General features: G+C 43.2%; 2 protein-coding genes across 2 annotated transcripts in view; both read right to left on the bottom strand.

The window, feature by feature from the left end:
* Positions 1-24,455, bottom strand: part of LOC120746715 (ribonuclease inhibitor-like) — a 42,167-nt gene continuing 17,712 nt past the window's right edge. The window contains exons 2-8 of the mRNA XM_040052158.1: positions 21,380-21,385; positions 17,600-18,038; positions 15,916-16,089; positions 13,180-13,356; positions 3,358-3,534; positions 816-989; positions 1-140 (exon numbers count right to left, since the gene is read on the bottom strand). Of these exons, the coding sequence (XP_039908092.1) occupies positions 131-140; positions 816-989; positions 3,358-3,534; positions 13,180-13,356; positions 15,916-16,089; positions 17,600-18,036 (1,149 nt within the window). The 5' untranslated portion in view covers positions 18,037-18,038; positions 21,380-21,385 and the 3' untranslated portion in view covers positions 1-130. The remainder of the gene's footprint in view (positions 141-815; positions 990-3,357; positions 3,535-13,179; positions 13,357-15,915; positions 16,090-17,599; positions 18,039-21,379; positions 21,386-24,455) is intronic.
* LOC120746717 (protein NLRC3-like) lies at positions 18,079-18,554 on the bottom strand (the record flags this gene model as incomplete). Its single annotated transcript, XM_040052159.1, has 1 exon — positions 18,079-18,554. A coding segment is annotated over exon 1 (465 nt), but the record flags the coding sequence as incomplete, so codon positions are not given.

Raw genomic sequence — 24,455 nt, 5'->3', positions numbered from 1 at the left:
CTCTCCACCTCCCAGTAACATGGCCCAGTCAGAGCGTCTCTACACACAAGCTGCTGCTGCTTCAACCTCTCTGGATCATCAGGACACAGCTCCTCCTCTCTCAGCACACACACCGTCCTGTTTACCATCATCAGCTCCACCTGCAGAGAGAAGAAGGAAGAGCAGAGGAGATAAACGAGTGTTTCCAGAGACTCTTCATCAGCTGTCAGTCAGTGATGCAGCACATCCAGTATAAAGAGCAGCAGGGACTTCAGTGCTGGGACTGTACTAGGACTCATTGTTGCTTCACTTTTTCTAATCTTTGGATTTTTATTGAAGTTGATGAAAATGTTTTTCCCTCCTAGTTTGAGTTTGGACTTTCATTCATTAGAAGAACCTTGGTGTGTCCACTCTGAGCTCTGTAGGAACCCCAACAACAAGCCCAACAATCCAGATGGACGGTTCCAGCTGTTAACTGGAGGAATTCCATCCAAACATCTGCTCTCACTAAATTCTTCCTCACCTACAGACTGTGTTCTTCACTGCTTTAAACTTGGAAATGAATGCAGTCATTGGTCTGCGTGCTGCTTTGTTCAGAGAGCTGATTGGCTGTTGACAGCGTTTGATCAGAGCATGTCAGCCGTTACTATGGTGACCATAAAGGTCAGAAACAGGAAGTGTTTGTGTCCAATCCTGAAGCCTGTCACCATTCTCCTCTCACAGCTTCACTGAGAAGCTGCAGCTTTACAGGAAACACTGGATCTTTGTTTCATACTGACTGTGTTTAGTACAATACTGCTGACAGCACCACCCACTCACTCCATCACTCTACTTACACCAGAGTCTCCAGTCTGTAGTCTGGACTCTGCTGAAGATCAGACAGCTGCTTCACATCTGGATCCTGCAGCTTGTTGTCCCACATGTACAGCTGTCTCAGATGGGAGGGGTTGGACTTCAGTGCTGCTGCCAGATAATCACAGCTGATCTCTGACAAACCACAGTCCATCAATCTGTATAAAGAATGAAAGATGTAAGTTTATTAGACAAAGTGTGTGCTTGAAATCATTCAGTGTTTCATCATCTGTTCAGAGCTGAAGAAGGTTCAGAATGTAGAAGTTTAGAAAATGGAAACTCCAAACAGCTGAAGCCAACAGGAAGCAGCTTCAAACAGGAAACTGTGCAGAGTTTCAGACTATATGTCCTGATGCAGCCAGTTGGATTGTGGAGATTTGAATCTCTGTTCTGTGACTAAGTCCTTGAATCATTTCTTCCAGTTGGTCCAACAAGACAGACTAAGTGTTGGACATGTGTTGTGGCTCCATTAGGGGAGCTTCTAAATGTGATGTGATGGCCCCTCTGGGTCTGTCAGGTCACAGCACTGAAGAGAGCTCAAACTGGGCACACAGTTGTTCCAGTCTGGACCAAAGACTCTATACTGGGACTGAGGGACTGCTTTGACTACACCCACTGGGACTTTTTAAAGGCTCATGTTCTCACTTAGATCATCGATTTCTACTTACATTTCTTTCTGGGAAAAATGGGGATAACTTTGAAACAGGAAGTATTTTCTCAATAAGCAGCCCTGGATTAGTAAATCACTCCAACATGTTCTCAGGCAGAAGAAGCTGTCTTGTTATGAGGGAGAGAAGAAAAAGATTGAGGCACAGAAACTTGTTGAAAGAGAGATAAAGCAGCTAAAATCAGGTGTAAAAGTAAAGCAGAGGATGAGCTGAATAAAGGACACTCAAGGCTGGCTTGGAAAGGAATGAAGTCCATGGTGGGGATGCAGAACAAGGAGCAAAGATGAATGTGATGCTGAATCAGCAGAAGACTTGGACTCATTTGATTCCAGCTTTGATATCATTGATTTCAATGAAGAGCTTTGTGATTGTAGCAAAGGGCTGGTAGCTCTGAGAGTCCCACTGATGAGGTGTTTGTGTGGAAATCTCTTAGTGGGACCAAAGAGAGAAAAAGCCCTGGTCCTGATGCTGTGGGAGGGAAATGATTGAAGTGTGCTGTGAGGAACTGACTGGGAGATTTTCACACATTTTCCAGTCCTCCTTGGAACAACAGGAAGTTCCCAGCATATGGAAACAAAGGTTAAGTGTCCTATGGCACTCAGTGATGATGGTGCTGTGGCCCCACCACCTCCACCTCTTTGTAAAGGAACTAACTGTAATCTGAAGCTTCAAATGGAACTAAGACTTCCTCCACTAGGTGACAGTGTCTGATGAGAAAGTGTTAGTGGAGCTGGCCTGGAGTCAGAAACAGGAAGATGCAGGATTTGGGCTGAAATGGGGAAAAGTGGTTAGCACTAGTGCCTTAAAGCAAGAAGGTTGTAGGTTGAAGCTTGTTGGCCTTTCTGTGGAGGTTGGATGTTCTCCCACAGTCCAATGAAATGCTGCTTAGGTTCATTGGTGCTTCTAAATTGGCTGTAGGTGTGGATGTGAGAGAGTGCTTCTCTGTCTCTCTCTGTTGGCCCTGTGATGGACTGCTCACCTATGCAGGTGGACCAAACCTCTTACCCTATGACAGCTAGGGCACAGGCTGCAGCCCTGTGAGCCAAAGCTGAATAAACAGTTAGCAAAAATGATTCATAGATGGCCTGAAATTCCCCAGTTAGCAGTTTGGTAGATAGCTATGACATGCTAATCCCATCCAGCAGCTGTATTCTACCTGTAAGCTGCTCCCTGCTGAGCCAAAGCACTTTTTCATATACAAATTACAACCTTTAATAGAAACCTATTGGTCAGCATCTTATTAGCCTGCTGTTAGCTTCATTCCACAGAAAACTGAGAGAAACTAACAGAGTTGATAAAGAATAAAGAGAAATGTGCTGATTTAAAGCCTTTGAAGTGCTTCAGATGATCTCTGTCCACTTCTGTCCACTCATTCATTCATGTAAGCTTTCTAATGCAGCTTTGATCTTCACAGTCTGCTTTATGAAACTCATTCTAACCCTGAATGTCAGAGTATTCCTCCTTCTCTTTCCCATCATTCATGCTGGCAGTGGAGGAGATTTGGATGTTGGACTGTGTTTTGGATGATGTGTGTATGTTTGTGTTGGACTGCTGTCTGTAAAGCAAACGCACATTTTGCTTTGGATTTCAGTGTCAGACAGACTTTAAGGTGGAATGAAGAGTTGGAGAGTTTCACAGTGAATTATCCAGTGGAGGATTTTTCTTCTTCTTTGAAGGTTTGAAATGTGAACATTGTTCTGCTGCAGTCAATGGACTAAACCAGAGAAGAAGAAAACAGACTTTACCATGAAGATCCTCAGTGTGGATCAGTATAATATCAGCCTGATGTCTGCAGTTTAGTGTCAGCACAACTTTCACATCATATTCATCTCAGCACAACTAAAACATGCTGACTGACCTCAGAGTTTCAAGTCCACATCCTGGACTCTCCAGGAAACCACACAGATGCTTCACTCCTGAATCCTGCAGGTTGTTGTTGTTACTCAGGTCCAGCTCTCTCAGATGGGAGGGGTTGGACTTCAGTGCTGCTGCCAGATAATCACAGCTGATCTCTGACAAACCACAGCCCCACAATCTGTATAAAGATTGAAAGATGTAAGTGTTAGACAAAGTGTGAGCTTGAAATCATTCAGTGTTTCATCATCTGTTCAGAGCTGAAGAAGGTTCAGAATGTAGAAGTTTAGAAAATGGAAACTCCAAACAGCTGAAGCCAACAGGAAGCAGCTTCAAACAAACACAACAAGAGAAAAAACTCTGAATGTTTCACATTAAAGTCGTACATTTATCATAAAAACAGGACAAAGACTTGAAAAAGTCGTGTTTTTCCTTCCAGGAACCACAAGGCTTCACTTTTAAAGGTGAAGTGTGAAAGAAATGGACATATTTGAAGTCCAACACCTTTTTCCAGTCACATTATTAAAGCAGACAAACTACAAGCTCATTTTCATTCCAACAAGTCATCTTCTGACCTGGACTAACAACACTGGTCTCTATGTGCAGCTGGCTGTGAGACCAGTGCTCAGGGAGCGTCTACAAAGTGCAACACTGAAAGAACATCACACACTAATTTGCTTGTATTTGAGTCTCGCTGTATGAGAGTCCAGTTATTACTCAATATTTATGGATGATGTTCTTTCAGTGTTGCACTTTGTAGACGCTCCCTGAGCCTCACAGCCAGCTGCACATGGACCAGGTGACATTACCCAGCATTAGAGGCGGGTGTTATGTCTTTTGGTCAAAAGTCAGTAGTTAGTGCATAGTCTGATTAAGTTACATAAGCAAGGTGATAAATAAGTTCAAAGTTAAGAAATATTATGTGATTCATGCCAAAAACAGTTAAAATGTCTGGGTTCGAAATCTGCTCAGAGTGAGACATCGTTATCACAAGCGATCTTTGTATTGTATGTGCGGGAATGGGAGCGAGGGAGCGCTCTGATCATTAGTGATGTGCGATACCACTGATTTCCTTTTCAATCCGATACCAAGCAAAATTCAGGGAGGTATCGACGATACTGATCCGATACCGATAGTTTGTACAACAAGTTAATGTTTCTTTGCATTTCATAACACAATATATAATTGTATTATGTAATTGTAATAATAATATAATAATATAGCTTCATAATAATTACAGGACATCAGACTACTTGTTCTTATTGCTTAATAATGCAGAATAATCATATAGAAATGAAAAACCTGAAGTTCTGGCCATTTCAGCACGTTGCCTGCCTGCAGCACTAAAGGACTCAGCGAGAGACTTCTGTCTCGCCCCAGCAGCACCTGTCCCTCTCCTCCTCTTCAGTTTGCCTCAACATAAGCTCGTCATATTCTGTGATATGATTTACTCTGAGGTGTTTGTGTCGCCACAACATCTCACTGTCTTGTCACATGTATCACAAACCGCGTCTTGGCTGTTTGTGGAGGTAAAATACGTCCATACATGACTCAGTTTACGCTCAGTGTTGTGTATTTTGGGTTATAATAGGACCCGTAGCGGTCATGCCCAGAGGCATTATGGGAAACAAGTTTTAGGCTGTCGCTCGGGCTAGCTCCATGTTAAGTTATGCCGTTATAATAAATGCCTCAAGTTACGTCGTGGTCCGAGTATCATTGTTATACTAGTGACCCGGAGTGAAGATATAACAAAAGTGGCGACGAGGACGTCTGGACCGACGCTGCAGTCCGCTTGGAGTTTTACACTTTTTTTTTCCTGCTGATGCCTCGTACTGACTTGGTGTTAGACGGCGCCGGAGGGAGGAATGTACAACGGACAGGACGACGAAGGCAGACTCCGTAAGTGACGCTAACCAAAACATAAACGGAAAAAAGAGACATTACGAAAAGGAACAGTTGTGAGGGGAAGAGTGCCATTCAACCAGGAGCCGAGTAATGGCTGGAGTTACTGGCCCTATCGGTCCCTTCAACGAAAGCACGGAGCAATGGAGCTCATATACGGAGCGTTTTGGATATTTCGTTGCGGCTAACGACATACAGGATGCTAAACTGGTGCCCATTTTTTTGAGTGTGATAGGCCCAAAGACTTTTACCCTGCTAAGGAGCCTGCTACAGCCAGCAAAGCCAGGCAATAAAAGTTTCACAGAGATCGTGGACACACTGACCAAACACTTCTCGCCCAAGCCCCTCGTGATCGCTGAACGGTTCAGGTTTCACAAGCGAAACCAAGAAGAGGGTGAGTCTGTCACAATGTTCGTTGCATCGTTACGCAAATTAGCTGAACACTGTGAGTTTAAAGATGTTTTAAATGACACATTAAGAGACAGACTCGTGTGTGGTTTAAGAAATGAAGCTGCACAGAAGAAATTGCTCACGGAAAGTGACTTGACTCTTGAGAAGGCAATTAATATCAGTGTGACCATGGAAATGGCATCAAAAGAAGCCCATGCGCTACATGCTACAGACAGAGTACACAAACTAGACAATGGTAAAGCAAATGCACAGGGACCATGCTTCCGCTGTGGCAAGTTAGGACACCTTGCTAGTGATTGCTGGTGCAAAGAAATGGATTGCAACAACTGTGGAAAAAAAGGTCATGTAGCACGGGCATGCAGGAACAAAAGGTGCAAGGATAAGGACTCAAAGCCTGGAAATAAAAGAGGCACTGCAAGATTCAAAAAAGAAAGACATGTTCACACAGTTAAGCTTCATGAGGATAGAGCAAATGACTCCTCAGATGAAGAAGTGTTGTCTGCAATAAATACTGTGCGAATACTGAAGGTGGATGAAACCTCAGACGGCTTTTGGGTCAAGCCCAAACTGGAGGGACATGTTGTAAAAATGCAGATTGACACTGGGTCAAAAGCATCACTAGTGTCATATAATGTCTATAGGACATGTCTGAAGCACCTTCCACTCAAACCCTCCGACACAGTATTTAAAGGATATACTGGACATCGAGTGCCTATGAAAGGAATGGCAGAGGTGACTGTTCAATACAATGGCCAAACTGCTAAGCTGCCTGTGTATGTTACGCAGAAGAACTGCCCTGCTATAATGGGACGTGTGTGGCTCAAAACAATCAGACTCAACTGGCAAGGAGTGAGAAAGCTGTCGCATGGTTCCTCTCAGCTACAGGCCATACTGGGAAAACACCAGGAGGTTTTTCGTGAGGAACTGGGCAGCATGAAAAAAATTACAGTGAAGCTGCATCTCAAGCCTGACTCCAAGCCAGTCTTTATGAAGGCTAGACCTGTGCCGTACGCCATTCGGCCCAAGGTGGAGTCTAATTTAGATGCATTGGTCAAGAATGGTGTTCTGGAGCCGGTTACGACCAGCGAGTGGGCCACGGCCATCGTTCCAGTTCCTAAAAAGGACGGCGGAATCCGGATCTGCGGAGACTTCAAGGTATCCGTGAATCCTGTATTAACAGCAGAGCAGTATCCCCTTCCGCTGATTGACGACTTATTTGCTGGTCTGAGTGGAGGACAAAAGTTCAGCAAAATAGATCTCAACCAAGCTTACCTGCAAATGCACGTTGAAGAGCAGTCACGTGACATGTTGACTATTAACACACATAAGGGACTTTTCAGATTTTGCAGGTTGCCTTTTGGCATCACATCAGCTCCAGCATTGTTTCAACGAGCGATTGATCAAATCCTGAGCGGATTACCTGTGCAATGCTATCTGGATGATATCCTGTATACAGGAGCAGATGATGAAGAGCATCTGCGCAACTTGGATACGACCCTTCAGAGGCTGAAGGAATACGGATTGAGAGTCCGTAAGGAGAAATGTGACTTTTTCCAGTCATCTGTGGAATATCTAGGGCACGTGATTGATGCAAATGGACTTCACACTGCACCTTCGAAGATCACAGCAATCGTGGATGCACCCCCACCATGAAATGTCAGTCAGTTAACCCTTTAAGACCTACCATAGAACCAAGTCCGCCAGAGCTTATATTATATTTTTACATGTTGTAGAGCCATTTTTGGGAGCATTTCAAGTTGCTATACATCAATATTACCATTACAGCCTAAATTTTAATAATATGCATGCATTAAGTGCATAGTAATTACATAAATTGCAAAAAAGTGCAATAAACTACAAAAAAATTGAAAATCGTTTTTGTTTTTTAACATATATTTCTAGTTAGAGAAATTTAAGAGGCTTATCCCTCAAAACTGTAAATACAAAAAAGTTGCACAAAATAGTTTCCCACCACAGGAAATTTATTTTGAGTGTCTTCATAGTTTTATTTTTGAAATACACCAATTTCTATACACTGCAGGAAAAACGAAAATAAATATTATACTGCAAATTTGCAAAAAAAGCAGCATATGCATCAAAATAAACTATTTCCAGCAGTGCAATATGAGTCCTAAGCATCCCAGAAACGACACAGAAAGTCATAAAGTCAAACATAACTTTTAAAAACACCAGTATAAGCTCATGAGGCCTTGATGCTAAAAAACTACATTTCCTCGAAAATGACGTCACTTCCGGTTTCGGGCAGGTCATGGCGGACATGCGATAGTTCGTGCTGATAGACGTAGGAAGTGGTATGAACAGCTGATCGGATCGGCAAAGCCTGTTTCTGGAATATTATGTTTTTGTTCCTGCAAGTGCTTTTTATGCATTTTTTGCAAAGCTATATGCGGAAGGAATCTGTGAACTAGGACAAGCTGATGGCATAAGATGTAAGTACAACTCCTCGGGTTTCATATGCAAAAAAAATGATTGCGCTAGCTCACGTGGTTGCAGTGCTATCGGGATTTAAAAATAGTTATGCAAAACGGAGCGTGCCTGCTCTGACCGGTTTTAAAGGGTTAAAGTCTTTCTTAGGGCTGTTGAACTACTACGGACGGTTCATACCCAACTTGGCATCACTCCTGAAACCACTGCACAACCTGCTACGCAAGGAAGAAGCATGGGAGTGGACAGCAAGCTGCCAAGAGGCCTTTCAAAAGGCAAAGGATTCACTGACTGCATCTGAGGTGCTAACCCACTTCAATCCCAAGTTCCCAATTCAGCTTGCTTGTGATGCTTCTCCCTATGGGGTGGGGGCAGTGATTTCCCACATTCTCCCAAATGGCGAAGAAAGACTATTGCATTCGCATCAAGGACATTAAACACAGCAGAGTCCAATTATGCTCAGCTGGAACGAGAGGCGCTGAGCATTGTATTCGGTGTTCGGAAATTCCACCAGTACCTGTACAGTAGGAAGTTTACACTGTTTACTGACCATAGGCCTCTCACAACCATCCTGGGACCCTATACAGGGATTCCATCTCTTGCTGCTTCACGTCTCCAGAGGTGGGCGTTGATATTGTCAGGACATTCTTATGACATCAAGTATCGCAAATCGGAGTCTCATTGCAATGCAGATGGGTTGTCCAGGTTACCCCTTCCTGTAAAAAAACCCGTCTCTGACACAGTTGAGATCCTCTACTTCTGGGAGGTAGAGACAGCACCTGTTTCGGCTGTGCAGGTGAAAAAGGCGTCCAGAAATGACCCTGTGTTGTCAGCAGTGCTGGACTGGATCATTAAGGGTCTGCCTGCAAGTAAGGGTGTAGACCTGAAGGCTTTCCTGGGAAAGCGGGCGGAGCTTTCTGTTCAGGCGGGATGTTTGCTGTGGGGGAGGAGAGTCATCATTCCCATGTCATTGCGACCAAAACTGTTGAAGCAACTGCATGCAGGACATAGTGGAATAGTGAGAATGAAGGAAATAGCGAGAAGCTATTTTTGGTGGCCAAATATGGACAAACAGATTGAGGAGATTGCTAAAAACTGCTCTTCGTGTCAGATGGTCCGGAACAACCCACCACTTGCTCCTCTCCATCCCTGGGAGTTCCCACAGGAGCCATGGCATCGGGTACACATTGACTTTGCAGGTCCATACGAGGACAAAATGTTTCTTGTAGCTGTTGATGCACACAGTAAATGGCCTGAAGTGACCATCATGAAATCAGCCACCACTGAAAAGACCATAGAAGCTCTAGGAGAAATGTTCAGCAGGTTTGGATCTCCTACTCAGATAGTCTCTAACAATGGACCTCAACTGGTTTCACAGGAAATGGAGGCTTTCCTACAGGCTAATGGAGTGCAGCACATTACGTCAGCTCCATACCATCCTGCAACGAATGGTCTTGCAGAAAGGTTTGTTCAGACAATGAAACATGCACTGAAAACATCACAAGGCCAAGGAACACTGCATCAGAGACTGCACAAGTTTCTGCTTAACTACCGGAATAGTCCACATGCTACCACAAGGACATCTTCTGCCAACGCAATGTTCAAAAGAGATCTGCGCACTACCTTTGATCTTTTGAAACCCTCAACTGTGAAGGACACTGTACAAAAACAACAAGAGAAACAAATCATGTACAGGGGTCAAAAGGTCAAGGACAGAGTCTTCAGCACCGGCGAGTCAGTGCAGGCCAGGAACTACCGAGGAGTACACAAGTGGGTTCCTGCAACTGTCATTGCTCAAACTGGTCCAGTTTCATATACAGTTCAGGTGGCCGATGGAGTGTGGAGAAGACACGTGGATCAGCTACTCCGGTCCGCACCAGTGTCTGCAGGAGGGTCTTGCGGAGATCTTGGTAATGCACTCATCGACTCGGCAGCCCCTTCACACACACGAGTAGAGAACTCCACCGCATCAGGAACAGTGGTTCCACCTGTAAATGAGACTGTAAGAGAGACTGAGACATCTTCGGTGTCAGGAACAAAGGCTCCACAAGAGAGCACACAGACTGACGTTACCACAGACTGCCGATACCCCAACAGAGAGCGGCGGCCTCCTGTTCGTCTGAGTTATTAGATGGCACCTGACCCAAATGAACGGGGCAGAATAATCCCCATGGGTCATGGGGGAGGTTGAGGTAGTCCACCCTCACTCCCCAAGATAGCAATTAAAAGAGTTGGTGTTGTAACCTTACAGTTAATAAGAGGTGAAATGTTTGTGAGGCTATTACTGTCATGTGCCAGTGAAGACTGAAGTTTGTGAGTAGATCACCTGTTTATTTCGTAGTACATCCTTTGTAAGAGGGGAGGAGATGTTGTGTATTTTGGGTTATAACAGGACCTGTAGCGGTCATGCCCAGAGGCATTATGGGAAACAAGTTTTAGGCTGTCGCTCGGGCTAGCTCCATGTTAAGTTATGCCGTTATAATAAATGCCTCAAGTTACGTCGTGGTCCGAGTATCATTGTTATACTAGTGACCCGGAGTGAAGATATAACACTCAGCCATTGTTGTGAGTGTGCACGCCAGGGGCTGCGACACATTTATACAGCCATATTTCGCACACGACTATGAAAGGCGTAAGAGGAAGTAGTTCCTTCCAAATTAGATGATCCGAATGATAGTTTCTTTCCACTACGTTCCTTTAATGGAAAAACTACAAATTTACCCCAGAGTACTAAAATATCGATTTTTCAACGTGAGAATCGATTCTAGAACATAATTTACTGGTATCGGAAGAATCAATATTTCAGTATCGATCCGCACACCACTACTGATCATTAACCTATCATTTACGTATTTTCTCCGTTAATGCCGTAAAAAGTGCTTCGGCAGTATTACAAGAGTGAACGAGTTCATGTACACGCTAAGAGTGCCCTACACGCTTGTGCCTTGGGAAACGTTCGTCTTTGTGAGTATTAATATGTTCAGAAATAACTTTTATATGTGTTTACATGGAGTGAACTGTGATGCTAATGTAACACACATATTAAGCTAGGCTAATCATTAAGTTTCTCATTAAGATGTGTATTAGCTAGCAATTTATTTTCACTTTCTGTATGTTTCAGTTACAAATAAGAAATAGCAAGGAGAAGCCTTGAGAGAGGATAAGGCTTTAAAGGATCTTCATTAAAAGCAAGAAAAGCAAGCCTTGTGTGGAAGATCTCGTCTATTTTGTTCGCTAGCTGTCTAGCTTCACATGGTCACATGTCGTGAGGGCAGCACAGTAAAAAGACGCCTACTCAGCGGGTTCAAGCATACAGAGCTACTTTAAGCAACATGAGCCTACGCTCAGGAAGAAATTACCTAAAAGACTACGCTGCTGAAGAGCCAGACGAAGCAGCTGGTGGTGAACAGCAACCAGACGTCGCCACTCAACCAGCTACAATGCAGCAACGGTCTCAGCCATTCGACACCAAGTCGCAGAAATCCAGAACATCGACAAGACGATCTCAACGGACATCCTCATCAACAACTTCTGCAGCTGCAAGGGCCTACGCCAAAGCTCAAGCAGCACGAGCTCAACTGGCCTTCGCTGAAAAGGAAGCTAATGCAATGAAACAGAGAGCTTAACTGGATGCTCATTTACATGTCCAGTGCCAAAAAGCAATAGCCGCAGAGAGAGGGTAAGGCTTTAAAGGATCTTCATTAAAAGCAAGAAAAACAAGCCTTGTGTGGAAGATCTCGTCTATTTTGTTCGCTAGCTGTCTAGCTTCACATGGTCACGTGTCGTGAGGGCAGCGCAGCGGGTGTAAAAAAATGGATTTTCCTATTTAAATGGTTTTAATTTGAATAAAGCGATGTTGATTCATTCAATCCTGAATCGATTTTTAATATAAATGTATTTTGCCAGAATCTCAGGTTAAAGCTCCCAAAAGTATTTCAACAACAACCAAACAGATAAAACAGTAAATGAGAGCAGCTAAACACACAAAGATGGAAACACAGAGCGTGGATCGTTCACTCGACGGCACGTACACGGACACGCCGTCGGGGCTGAAAGTGGACAGCTCACAGATCCTGAAGCTGCAGGTTTCATCTGTCTCCAACCAAAACTGAGTGAACCAGCAGCAGAAGAAGATCCAAACTACGCTTTACGTTTGATGAACATCGTCATGAATTCTCTCTGACTTTGACCTTTACTTCCTGCACAGCTCTCTCTCTCTCAGTGTACTTCAAGAACAGTTTACCTTCAAAAATCTGTTTTCTGCATTATTCACTGCTTATTACGCACCAGTCTGCTGTTGTGTTCACTGCTGTCGGCCTCCCAAAACAAAGCCTCATTTCTGCTGTTCAATACTGAAGAAATGTAAACCTTTTAAAATGATGACAGATTACAAACTCTCAGCTGTGTCTGTAATCAAACCTCTGTAACTTTGCTTCACTTCAGCAGCATCAGGTCATGTTCACATGTTGATTCATGGTTTTCTTCAGTTTTTGATCGACTGCAGAATATTTTGAAGGTTATCTGCTATAAAAAGCCAGAACAGGAAAATCTGCTTCATCTGTTTCCTGTTTGATCCTCAGTGACTTTGACACAAAGGCCTCTGCTGTGATGATCACACCTCTGATCAAGTCTCACAGTGTCAGCTTTGTTTTTATACATATGGATATGTGCTGATAAATGATCAGAATTATAATATTTCCCACTGTCTGCTGTGTGCCGTGACCTTTGACCTGCTAAAGACAGTCAGCTGTGGATTATTCATTGTTGTGTCTGATACTTAGAACTGTGAGGAAGAACACTACACAGTTAATCAGGGTCCCCTCTCTCTGAATCAGGAAAGGTGGGCAGGCCGCGTGTGGGCCGCGGGCCATACGTTGAGTCTCACTGTTTGAAATGTGAACATTGTTCTGCTGCAGTCAATGGACTAAACCAGAGAAGAAGAAAACAGACTTTACCATGAAGATCCTCAGTGTGGATCAGTATAATATCAGCCTGATGTCTGCAGTTTAGTGTCAGCACAACTTTCACATCATATTCATCTCAGCACAACTAAAACATGCTGACTGACCTCAGAGTTTCAAGTCCACATCCTGGACTCTCCAGGAAACCACACAGATGCTTCACTCCTGAATCCTGCAGCTTGTTGTTGGTGCTCAGCTCCAGCTCTCTCAGATGGGAGGGGTTGGACTTCAGTGCTGCTGCCAGATAATCACAGCTGATCTCTGACAAACCACAGCTCATCAATCTGTATAAAGAATGAAAGATGTAAGTTTATTAGACAAAGTGTGAGCTTGAAATCATTCAGTGTTTCATCATCTGTTCAGAGCTGAAGAAGGTTCAGAATGTAGAAGTTTAGAAAATGGAAACTCCAAACAGCTGAAGCCAACAGGAAGCAGCTTCAAACAAACACAACAAGAGAAAAAACTCTGAATGTTTCACATTAAAGTCGTACATTTATCATAAAAACAGGACAAAGACTTGAAAAAGTCGTGTTTTTCCTTCCAGGAACCACAAGGCTTCACTTTTAAAGGTGAAGTGTGAAAGAAATGGACATATTTGAAGTCCAACACCTTTTTCCAGTCACATTATTAAAGCAGACAAACTACAAGCTCATTTTCATTCCAACAAGTCATCTTCTGACCTGGACTAACAACACTGGTCTCTATGTGCAGCTGGCTGTGAGACCAGTGCTCAGGGAGCGTCTACAAAGTGCAACACTGAAAGAACATCACACACTAATTTGCTTCCATCATCCAACCTGAAGAGGAAACAGAGACGGCTCTCCTTCAAAGTAAAAGCTGCTCCTTTTGGACACAGTATCAAAGAAAGTCTACAGTATAACATAGAAAAGACAGAACAAAGTTTTGGTTGTTTTTAAATTGTGCAGAAATGAAACTACACTAAGCTCAATTATGTGACAGACATTTCATCCCATGTCAGTTTGGCCTCATCCTGGGCCGGATTATCCAGCACACACTCTGACCACAGGCCCAGGGGCCACGCACAGCTGGGCTCCATCCAAGAGACAGGAAACAAACCAACACAATAATAAAAAGCACCATGTGATCTTCTTACATCTTCAAGACAAACATAGTAAAAACATGAGCATATTTGTTTCCTGATAAAATGATGTGACAGGTAGAACAGAGTAAAGTGGTGGTGTTACAGCCTTTCTCCCCTCTGCTGCCGAGGCTGTTAGTCTCTCCCAAACTCAGCTACAGGACTGAATGAATGAATGAATGAATGAATGAATGTCTTTTATTCGAGCAACCAAATAATAAAGTTATTGTAATGTACAATTACACAAAAAAGAAAAAACAAGTTTAGCTCGAAAAGGAGTGGGATGAAGACAAGCTTTTTAACTCCCACCCCTACAATCTTATCTGAGTTTTAAATTTTGTAGTTGCGCAGTACATTTAAATATTTGTGACATACAATTACGGTTATGAAATTATCGCATTGTCATAATTACAACATACAGTAGTGTAAATATTTAGCATCAATAAAACAGTCTTTGTTACCACCGTTGAATATCACAGTCATCACCATCATGGTCATTACATCCTCTCCGTATATTATTTATATTTTAACTATGAAAATATCAATGAAGTATGCTTCCATTGTATAGTTGTAACTTCATCAATTTTACTTTTATGAATTAATTCTGGTCTACTGTTTCCTAATAATGGAGATAACAGTAATAACAACAGCGTAAGACAATATCAACAGTGTCCATTTCAACTCTACAAAATAATTGTTTATATAAGTATTTGTTGTTAACATTCTATATATAAACAAAGAAAAAAGAAAGAAATAATACAAAGAATATATTATTATTTACTATCATGGATAAACAATCACGCACTCGATTCCTCTTTGTACCTTGACAATATACATTTTTTGTACCTCGATTTAAACAGATGAATATTTGGACATTGCTTGAGCTCTACATCCATTCTGTTCCAGAGTTTCACTCCACACACAGACACACACAAACTTTTCCTGGTAGTTCTAACTATCTGCCTTTTAAAGTTATTACATCCAAATGAATGAAAGCAGCAGAAGTGGCTTTACAAATGAAAGAGGAAGAGGAGAAGAAGAGGAGAGGGAGGCCGCCCTGACCATCACTCCAGCTGAAAACATCACACTTCCATTAAAGTTGGTGAGGAAATGTTGAGCAGGATGAGCTGCTGGCTAATCTGGAGGCTGTAACAGCAGCTCACATCACAGTGAATTTCCACTCATGAAAAAGCTCTGGCTGCTTCATTTCTCATCTCATATCAGAGACTTTAAAGCTTCACTGAAGCTGTACTGTGATGCTTCCATATTCCAGTGAAGCCTCCATAATGATTTCAGCTGTTCTGTACACACACTGTGTGCCCTGTATGGCTCAAAGTCTCTACAGCCTGTTTTTATCTGCTATCATCAGATCTTCATCATCCTCATTCACATCCCTCACACACTCTACAGCCTCATCAGCACTGACTTCATCTTCACTGACTGATGGAGCACAACATGAACCTGTGGAGGCTGAAACACTGTCCTGTCAAACATCTCCCCGTCACCACTCCACTTCTGTCAGCCTTTAAATGAACCCTGCTCAAGTCTGTCACTTCTATTTGGAGCCAAAAGGAAAAAACTGTTGTACAGTCGTTTGGAAAGACAACATTTCTGAAAGCACTCAAACTTCTTCACATTTGTCTTCAGACACATCCTGAACATTTAGGAACTAAAGAAAGTTTCAAACATCAATCAAAGACCTGAAATATAGAAAAACAACAACAGCCGCAGTCAGTGAACTCACCTCAGAGTCTCCAGTCGACAGTTTGGACTCTCCAGTCCAGCACACAGAAGCTTCACTGCTGAATCCTGCAGGTTGTTCCAACTCATGTCCAGCTCTGTCAGATGGGAGGGGTTGGACTTCAGAGCTGAGGCCACAACTTCACAGTGAGACTCTGAGAGTCGACACCGAGTCAGTCTGTGATGATAGAAAATATAAAATGTGTTATTATAAAAGCAGAAAATCTGCATTATAAACACAGACTGAATGTATATGAAGACAAAACAGAGTGAGGTCATAATCTGATGAATCTGCTCTTCACATCTGTGCTTCAGCTCCTCTTACTGTGTTTGACATGACACAACGATTGAGTCTCTCTCAGACCTGCAGACTTTTAATGAGAATCTTTGTTTGGCTTTAATCTGCAGATGAAGGAGGAAGATGGTGTCACATTTAGGCTTCCATAATGTCCACAGTCTGTCACTGAGATCTGATCCAGAGTCAGAGTGAAGACACACATTTGGACTGTTTCCTGTTTTGACTCCAGAACATTTTGAATGAGTTCAGCTCAGTGAAGAGTTCCAGCTGGAAAGATGATCTCTGTTTGCTACCTGCTGTCAGGTACGACTGTTCACGTCCACACGCAGGAAAAACCTGCTGACTGTTACCAAACGGAGCAGAAATCTCATCACTGGACAATAATGATGAATGAACTCAGAGCTGCTGATATCAGATCTGATTTCAGGGGAACTAAACACAGAAATGATTGGCTCATTTTAGCTTTCTGAGCCATTATCTGCTGCTGTGTCGCTAGTTGGCAGAAAATGATTTGTATTCCTGTTCAGGGCTTCAGTGTTTATGAGTCCAGATCCAGGTGACAGCAAGTCAAAATGATGTTACCTGTCTGTGTCCAGCAGCAGCCTGTATTCACTTTGAATATTGTTATAACCTGACATGGATCAGTTTGTCTTTGATTGGTTTGTAAATGTCACTGTTTCCATTGGACCTGAGTGACGTACAAAGACAGAGAGGGAGAGAAAGGAGAGAGAGGATGGAGACAGCAAAGAGAGAGCAAACACAAACAGGTGAGAGTGGACAGGTGACCAAGGTCAGCAACCAATCAGAGAGCTTCTGTTTGACCCACAGTCACTGATGATGACTGCACATAACCAAGCAGTGTGTTACTCTGATATCAAATATGGATCCTGCTCTTATAATAATGATCATCAGATGATATTATTGTGTTATTTTGTAGCTGAATACGATGTTTGTGTGATTATCAGTGAAAGAAGCAGTGAGGAGGATGGAGAGAGAGAGAGGACAGAGGGTGAAGTTAGAAACACTAAAAGGATTTTTCATGGATTTCATGGATGATTTGAGTGATTTCCAGCAGGACACTTAAACATGTCAGTGGACGTCCTAAAGAACATATTCACTGATATGAAACGTGTCATTGAACAGGATTAATATCAGTGGAAACATGGTGGAAACAGCTGTGACTGCATGGATGTGACACACTTCAAATCTGTTCTCCACTCTTGGATTTGGGATCCATGGAGCTGCTGCTGAGTCTGTACAATAAAGGAATGGTGTGGAAGGTTGCAGCGTACGGACACAAACACTTTGTGGTTACAATCTGATTTTATTTTCAAAATTAAACTACTAACCTACACTGATCAATGATGTTAATGATCACATCTGGACTCACCGAGCCTTTCTGCAGTTCCTCACAGCTGGAATCAGTCTCTGTCGTCCCTGCTCTGATGTTTTGTACTTCTGCAGGTCCAACTCATCCAGAACCTCCTCTGACATCTGCAGCATGAAGGCCAGAGCTGAGCACTGGATCTCAGAGAGTTTCTTCTTTGATCTGTTCTCTGACTTCAGGAACTCTTGGATCTCCTGATGTACTGAGAGGTCGTTCATCTCCATCAGACAGTGGAAGATGTTGATGCTTCTGTCAGGAGAGATTTCATCACTGTTCATCTCCTTCAGGTTGTTGATGACTCTCTGGATGGTTCCTGGACCGTTCTCTGTCTGACCCAGCAGACCTACTAAGAGTCTCTGGTTGGACTCCAGACAGAGGCCATGAAGGAAGCGAACAAACAGGTCCAGGTGGCCATTTTTACTCTGGAGGGATTTCTCCATGACTTTAGTCAAAAAGACATCCATTGATGTGAAGCTATAATAATAATCATAATAATCATCCAGAGAGGACTCGTTGTATTTTTGTCCCAAAAAGTTCTTAAGCACCTCTGTCTTCCTGTTGGTGTGACAGTGGAACATGTAGACAGCAGCCAGAAACTCCTGAATGCTCAGATGAACAAAGCAGTAGACTGGTTTCTGGAAGATCACACACTCTCTTTTGAAGATCTCTGTACAAACTCCTGAGTACACCGAGGCCTCTGTCACATCCAGACCACACTGCTCCAGGTCTTCTTGGTAGAACATGATGTTTCCTTTCTCCAGATGTTCAAACGCCAGCCTCCCCAGCTTCAGAAGAACTTCCCTGTCAGCCTCCGTCAGCTCCTGTGGACTCGTCTCATGTCCCTCATGGTACTTGTTCTTCTTCCTCTTTGTCTGAACCAGCAGGAAGTGTGAGTACATGTCAGTCAGGGTCTTGGGCAGCTCTCCTCTCTGCTCTGTAGTCAACATGTGCTCCAGAACTGTAGCAGTGATCCAGCAGAAGACTGGGATACTACACATGATGTGGAGGCTCCTGGATGTCTTCATGTGGGAGATGATTCTGCTGGACAGCTCTTCATCACTGAATCTCCTCCTGAAGTACTCCTCCTTCTGGGCGTCAGTGAAGCCTCGTACTTCTGTTAGCCTGTCAACACATGTAGGAGGGATCTGATTGGCTGCTGCGGGTCGGGAAGTTATCCAGACGAGAGCCGAGGGAAGCAGATTCCCCTGGATGAGGTTTGTCAGCAGCTGGCTGACTGATGACTTCTGTGTGACATCAGACAGCAGCTTCCTGTTGGTGAAATCCAATGAAAGTCTGCTTTCATCCAGGCCGTCAAAGATGAACAAAAGCTGAGAGACAGCCAGCTTCTCTGCTGTGACCTTCTGTAATGTTGGATGGAAAACATGGAGCAGCTCCAGAAGACTGTACTGCTCATCTCTGATCAGGTTCAGCTCCCTGAATGAAAGCAGAACCACCACACTGACATGTTGGTTCTCCAAGCCCTCTGCCCAGTCCAGAGTGAACTTCTGCACTGAGAAGGTTTTTCCAACACCAGCCACGCCGTTGGTCAGAACCACTCTGATGGGTCTCTGTTGGTCAGGTAAGGCTTTAAAGATGTCCTGGCACCTGATTGGAGCGTCATGGAGGGCGTCCATCTTGGAAGCTGTCTCCAGCTGCCTCACCTCATGTTGGGTATGAACCTCTTCACTCTGTCCCTCTGTGATGTAGAGCTCAGTGTAGATCCTGTTGAGGAGGGTTCTACTTCCTGTTTCATCACTTCCTTCAGTCACACGTTCACATCTCCTCCTCAGACTGATCTTATGTTCATCTAAAACCTCCTGCAGACCAACATCTGCTGAAAGAAAGAAAAACAATGAGACTAAAGAGAAAGAAAACTCTTCAATGTCTGAACAACACAAGAAGTCCAGTTTTCAGAAATGAGTCCATCAGCAGACAGATGTTCAGTCTTACTTTGTACACAGCTGCTCTGACTGGCTGTCTGCAGTCCAGCTCTGCTTCTGGATCTTTCTCCACACTGGGGACAGGAGGAGTCTCCTGATGAAGAAGACTGGTCCCAGTATGAGGAGATGCACTGTCTGCAGAACCAGTGTCCACAGCTGGTAGAGACTGGATCCTTCAGGACGTCCTGACACAAAGCACAGCAGGACAGCTGCTCCTCCTCACAAACACCACTCCTCTTCCTCTCTCTGTGAACACATTTCTTTATCACTAAAAACATTTACTGTCAGTGAAAAACATCCAGATGTGACCAAACTGCAGTTCCTCACAGTTCCTTTGATTTCATCAACACTAATGAGCTGCTCTTCCTGTCTGCCTGTCTTATTAAACACTGAGTGATAAATACAAACTCAACACTTCCTGCAGACTTCCTGACTTCACAATAAAAGCTTTCCATCAGAGAGACACACTTATGACTTTCACTGTTTTACAGCCGCTGTGTGCAGATTATCTGGGTCAGTTCACTCTGAAGCAGCTTAGAAGTGTCCGTGTAGAGCCGTGGTCTGACACACAGAGACTTCTGATTTTCTCTATTTAAATAAACATGATGAAGATGAGCAGGTTTCTCTTCTAGTATAAAACTCTGTGTCTCTCTGGCTGGCTCATGATGGCTTTTCAGGTTTTATGTTTTGCTCTCTCCTGCTAGCGTTTTGCCTGCCTGGGTGGAGCTTGTAATGGCCTCTCGCTCTTGGTCCACACAGTTATGATGATTACACCACCTGTTGCTGACTCACCTGGGCTTATCGGTAACCATTAAACGCTGCAGCATGGAGCAGTTTGACTGCTCACTCCTACCTGTGTTGGTGCTGAGTGGACAGTCATAGCCTGCTGCTAGCATGAATGCTAAACGTACTGCTGTGGATGATCAGCAGAAAAACATGTTGTCAGTTTGACTGTTTGCTGTATTTAAAGTGTTTTTCTCAGTTCATATGTATTCAAAGTGCATTCGGGGCTTTAGCTGACAGCTCTTTGTGCTAACAAACTAAACTCTCTTAGTTTAAGCCAACAGACTTTACCAAACACAAAGCCTGCTGCTGCCTCCATGGGTTAGCTTGTGTGACTGGTGTTTACACCAATGAAATCTAAATCACACTAATGTGTCCTCCAAGGTGTTTGGTGGGAGCACTGAGTGAAACATAAGAGCTCTGGTAAAATAACAAACAGGGCTGTGAGAGCAACTGAAGTGATAAAAATACTGTTTAAAGATAAAAAAACACTTTGATGTTCTCTCGTCACCTAACAAAGTCCAAACCCTGTGAACTATTTTAGCTTTAATAATTGTGGATTCAGGTATCCTGAACCCATCTTTGGACATTTGTAATTAAATATTTTAAAACTCCATCAAAGACTCCTGATGTGGCTGTTTGGAGAAGGAAAACCAGACCAGATCAGCCCAGATGGATAAAATGCAGCCTAACCGGATCAAAATCACAGATCAGGTTTCTCTTCAGCACTGTAGCCAGGCTGACAAAAAGTCAGAGCTCTTTTGAGCCAATAATCCCTTTAACGTTAACTAGTAATGACTTCATGAACATCTTCACAAATAAAATTTTTATCATTAGAGAAAAAATTACCAGTAATCATCCCACAGATGTAATATTATCTACAGCTACTCTTAGTACCATCGATGTTAAGTTAGACTCTTTTTCTCCAATTGATCTTTCTGAGTTAACTTCAATAATTACTTCCTCCAAACCATCAACGTGTCTTTTAGACCCCATTCCTACAAAACTGCTCAAAGAAGTCCTGCCATTAATTAATTCTTCGATCTTAAATATGATCAACCTATCTCTAATGATCGGCTATGTACCACAGGCCTTCAAGCTAGCTGTAGTTAAACCTTTACTCAAAAAGCCATCTCTAGACCCAGCAGTCTTAGCTAATTATAGGCCAATCTCCAACCTTCCTTTCATATCAAAAATCCTTGAAAGAGTAGCTGTCAAACAGCTAACAGATCATCTGCAGAGGAATGGTTTATTTGAAGAGTTTCAGTCAGGTTTCAGAGCTCATCACAGCACAGAAACAGCTTTAGTGAAGGTTACAAATGATCTTCTTATGGCCTCTGACAGTGGACTCATCTCTGTGCTTGTCCTGCTAGACCTTAGTGCAGCATTCGATACTGTCGACCATAATATCCTATTAGAGCGATTAGAACATGCTGTAGGTATTACAGGTACTGCACTGCAGTGGTTTGTATCATATCTATCTAATAGACTCCAGTTTGTGCATGTAAATGGAGAGTCCTCTTCACACACTGAGGTTAATTATGGAGTTCCACAGGGTTCAGTGCTAGGACCAATTCTGTTTACATTATACATGCTTCCCTTAGGCAGCATCATTAGAAGACATAGCATACATTTTCACTGCTATGCAGATGACACCCAGCTCTATCTGTCCATGAAGCCAGATGACACACACCAATTAGTTAAACTGCAGGAATGTCTTAAAGACATAAAGACCTGGATGGCCGCTAACTTTCTGCTTCTTAATTCAGATAAAACTGAGGTTATTGTACTCGGCCCTGAAAAGCCTAGAAATATGGTATCTAACCAGATTCTTACTCTGGATGGCATTACCTTGGCCTCCAGTAATGCTGTGAGGAACCTTGGAGTCATTTTTGACCAGGACATGTCCTTCAATGCACATATTAAACAAATATGTAAGACTGCGTTCTTCCATTTGCGCAACATCTCTAAAATTAGAAATATCCTGTCTCAGAGTGACGCTGAAAAACTAGTTCATGCATTTATTACTTCCAGGCTGGACTACTGTAATTCATTATTATCAGGATGTCCAAAAAACTCACTGAAAAGCCTTCAGCTAATCCAAAATGCTGCAGCAAGAGTCCTGACAGGGACTAGAAAGAGAGAGCATATTTCTCCTGTTTTGGCTTCCCTTCATTGGCTTCCTGTTAAATCCAGAATTGAATTCAAAATCCTGCTCCTCACATACAAGGTCTTAAATAATCAGGCCCCATCTTATCTTAATGACCTTGTAGTACCATATCACCCTATTAGAGCACTTCGCTCTCGCTCTGCAGGCCTACTTGTTGTTCCTAGAGTATTTAAAAGTAGAATGGGAGGGAGAGCCTTCAGTTTTCAGGCCCCTCTTCTGTGGAACCAGCTTCCAGTTTGGATTCAGGAGACAGACACTATCTCTACTTTTAAGATTAGGCTTAAAACTTTCCTTTTTGCTAAAGCATATAGTTAGGGCTGGACCAGGTGACCCTGAATCCTCCCTTAGTTATGCTGCAATAGACGTAGGCTGCCGGGGGATTCCCATGATGCATTGAGTTTTTCCTTTCCAGTCACCTTTCTCACTCACCATGTATTAACAGACCTCTCTGCATTGAATCATATCTGTTATTAATCTCTGTCTCTCTTCCACAGCATGTCTTTATCCTGTCTTCCGTCTCTCACCCCAACCGGTCGCAGCAGATGGCCCCGCCCCTCCCTGAGCCTGGTTCTGCCGGAGGTTTCTTCCTGTTAAAAGGGAGTTTTTCCTTCCCACTGTTGCCAAAGTGCTTGCTCATAGGGGGTCATATGATTGTTGGGTTTTTCTCTCTATCTATGAAGCGCCTTGAGGCGACTTATGTTGTGATTTGGCGCTATATAAATAAAATTGAATTGAATTGAATTGGAAAAGAGGGACAAAGTGGAGCGTCGAGCTGAGGCTTCATTCACTGAAAACCTACAGTGATGTTTTCTTATTTCTGCTGTTTGCATGTTCACAGCTGAAATAAAGCTGCCTCTTTGACTTCATCCTGTTGTGTTTGGGTCCAATCCTGCCTGCCACACAGCGCTACAGGACAAAGTCTGATATTTTTTATCTTTTTAATGAATCTTTGGTCATATTTATCCAGGAAAACACAAACATGTAAAGGAGTCATCACAGTTCTCTGACCTCGTTGGTTCAGGTTCACCACTGAACTCTGGAGGTTTATCTTTGGACTCATCACTCCTCACAGACGGACAGCTGGATCCTGCAGACTGTGACCTCTGACCTCTGCAGACACAAACATGTTTTATTCAATGATCAATTCTCTGATAAAGTGATTGAAGCAGCTGTGATCACACAGACTGCAGATAATGCAGCTGTTTCCTGTCAGTAACAGTCCTCTTAGATTAGAGTTCAGCTTTTTACAGGAAAACAAATGTCCCTGAATGCAACAGTGAGACAGTCTGCCTGTGTGGCTGTGATAGCTGCCGTTAGGAGCGCTCATGTGTTTGCAGTTAGACGAGGAGATGTTACCATCATGGACATGTTAACAAATCCTGCAGCATCACGTGGCACAAACACTTTGTGTTCCTGTCATCTGCAAGCAACAGGAAGTTCATTAATAAAGGCGGGATGGAGACGTGACTGTGATGGTTCTCCTTCACCCAGCTGTTACACACATCTGGGCTCACACGACGAGCCTTTGTCTAATACAGCAGCAGCTCTCTGAACACTTTTCTGAAGAGGAGCTGCACAAATCTTTGTTTGCTTTCTAGAGCAGCGTATCAAAGTCAAACTACCCACTGCTAGCAGCTGTTTCTATCATAGTTTAGGATCCAGATGGTACACCTCTGATTAAAATACATAGTTAAAAACAGTCAGTTGAGTCCAAATGTGTCTTAAATCAGATAAACTGACAGTTACAGCTGAGCCTGTGTGTCCTTGGAGACACTGCTCTGCTACAGAGATGCATTTTAGAAACCAGGAAACAGAAAAATCATTTAAATCAGAGAGTTCATGTTACTAACAGCTCACCTCTCTGCAGCAGACACAGGCTGGGATTTAAAATCAATGCCTCGATGACCGGACCAGTCACTCTTTAAGGACACAGAGCTGGATGGTTTCTGATTGACGCTAAAAGTAA

The sequence above is a fragment of the Simochromis diagramma genome, unplaced genomic scaffold (genome assembly GCF_900408965.1).
Source record: "Simochromis diagramma unplaced genomic scaffold, fSimDia1.1 OVJJ01000389.1, whole genome shotgun sequence".
Classification (NCBI taxonomy): Eukaryota; Metazoa; Chordata; class Actinopteri; order Cichliformes; family Cichlidae; genus Simochromis; species Simochromis diagramma.
The sequence above is the reverse complement of the archived record's forward strand: the minus strand, read 5'-3'. Positions and strand labels throughout refer to the sequence as shown.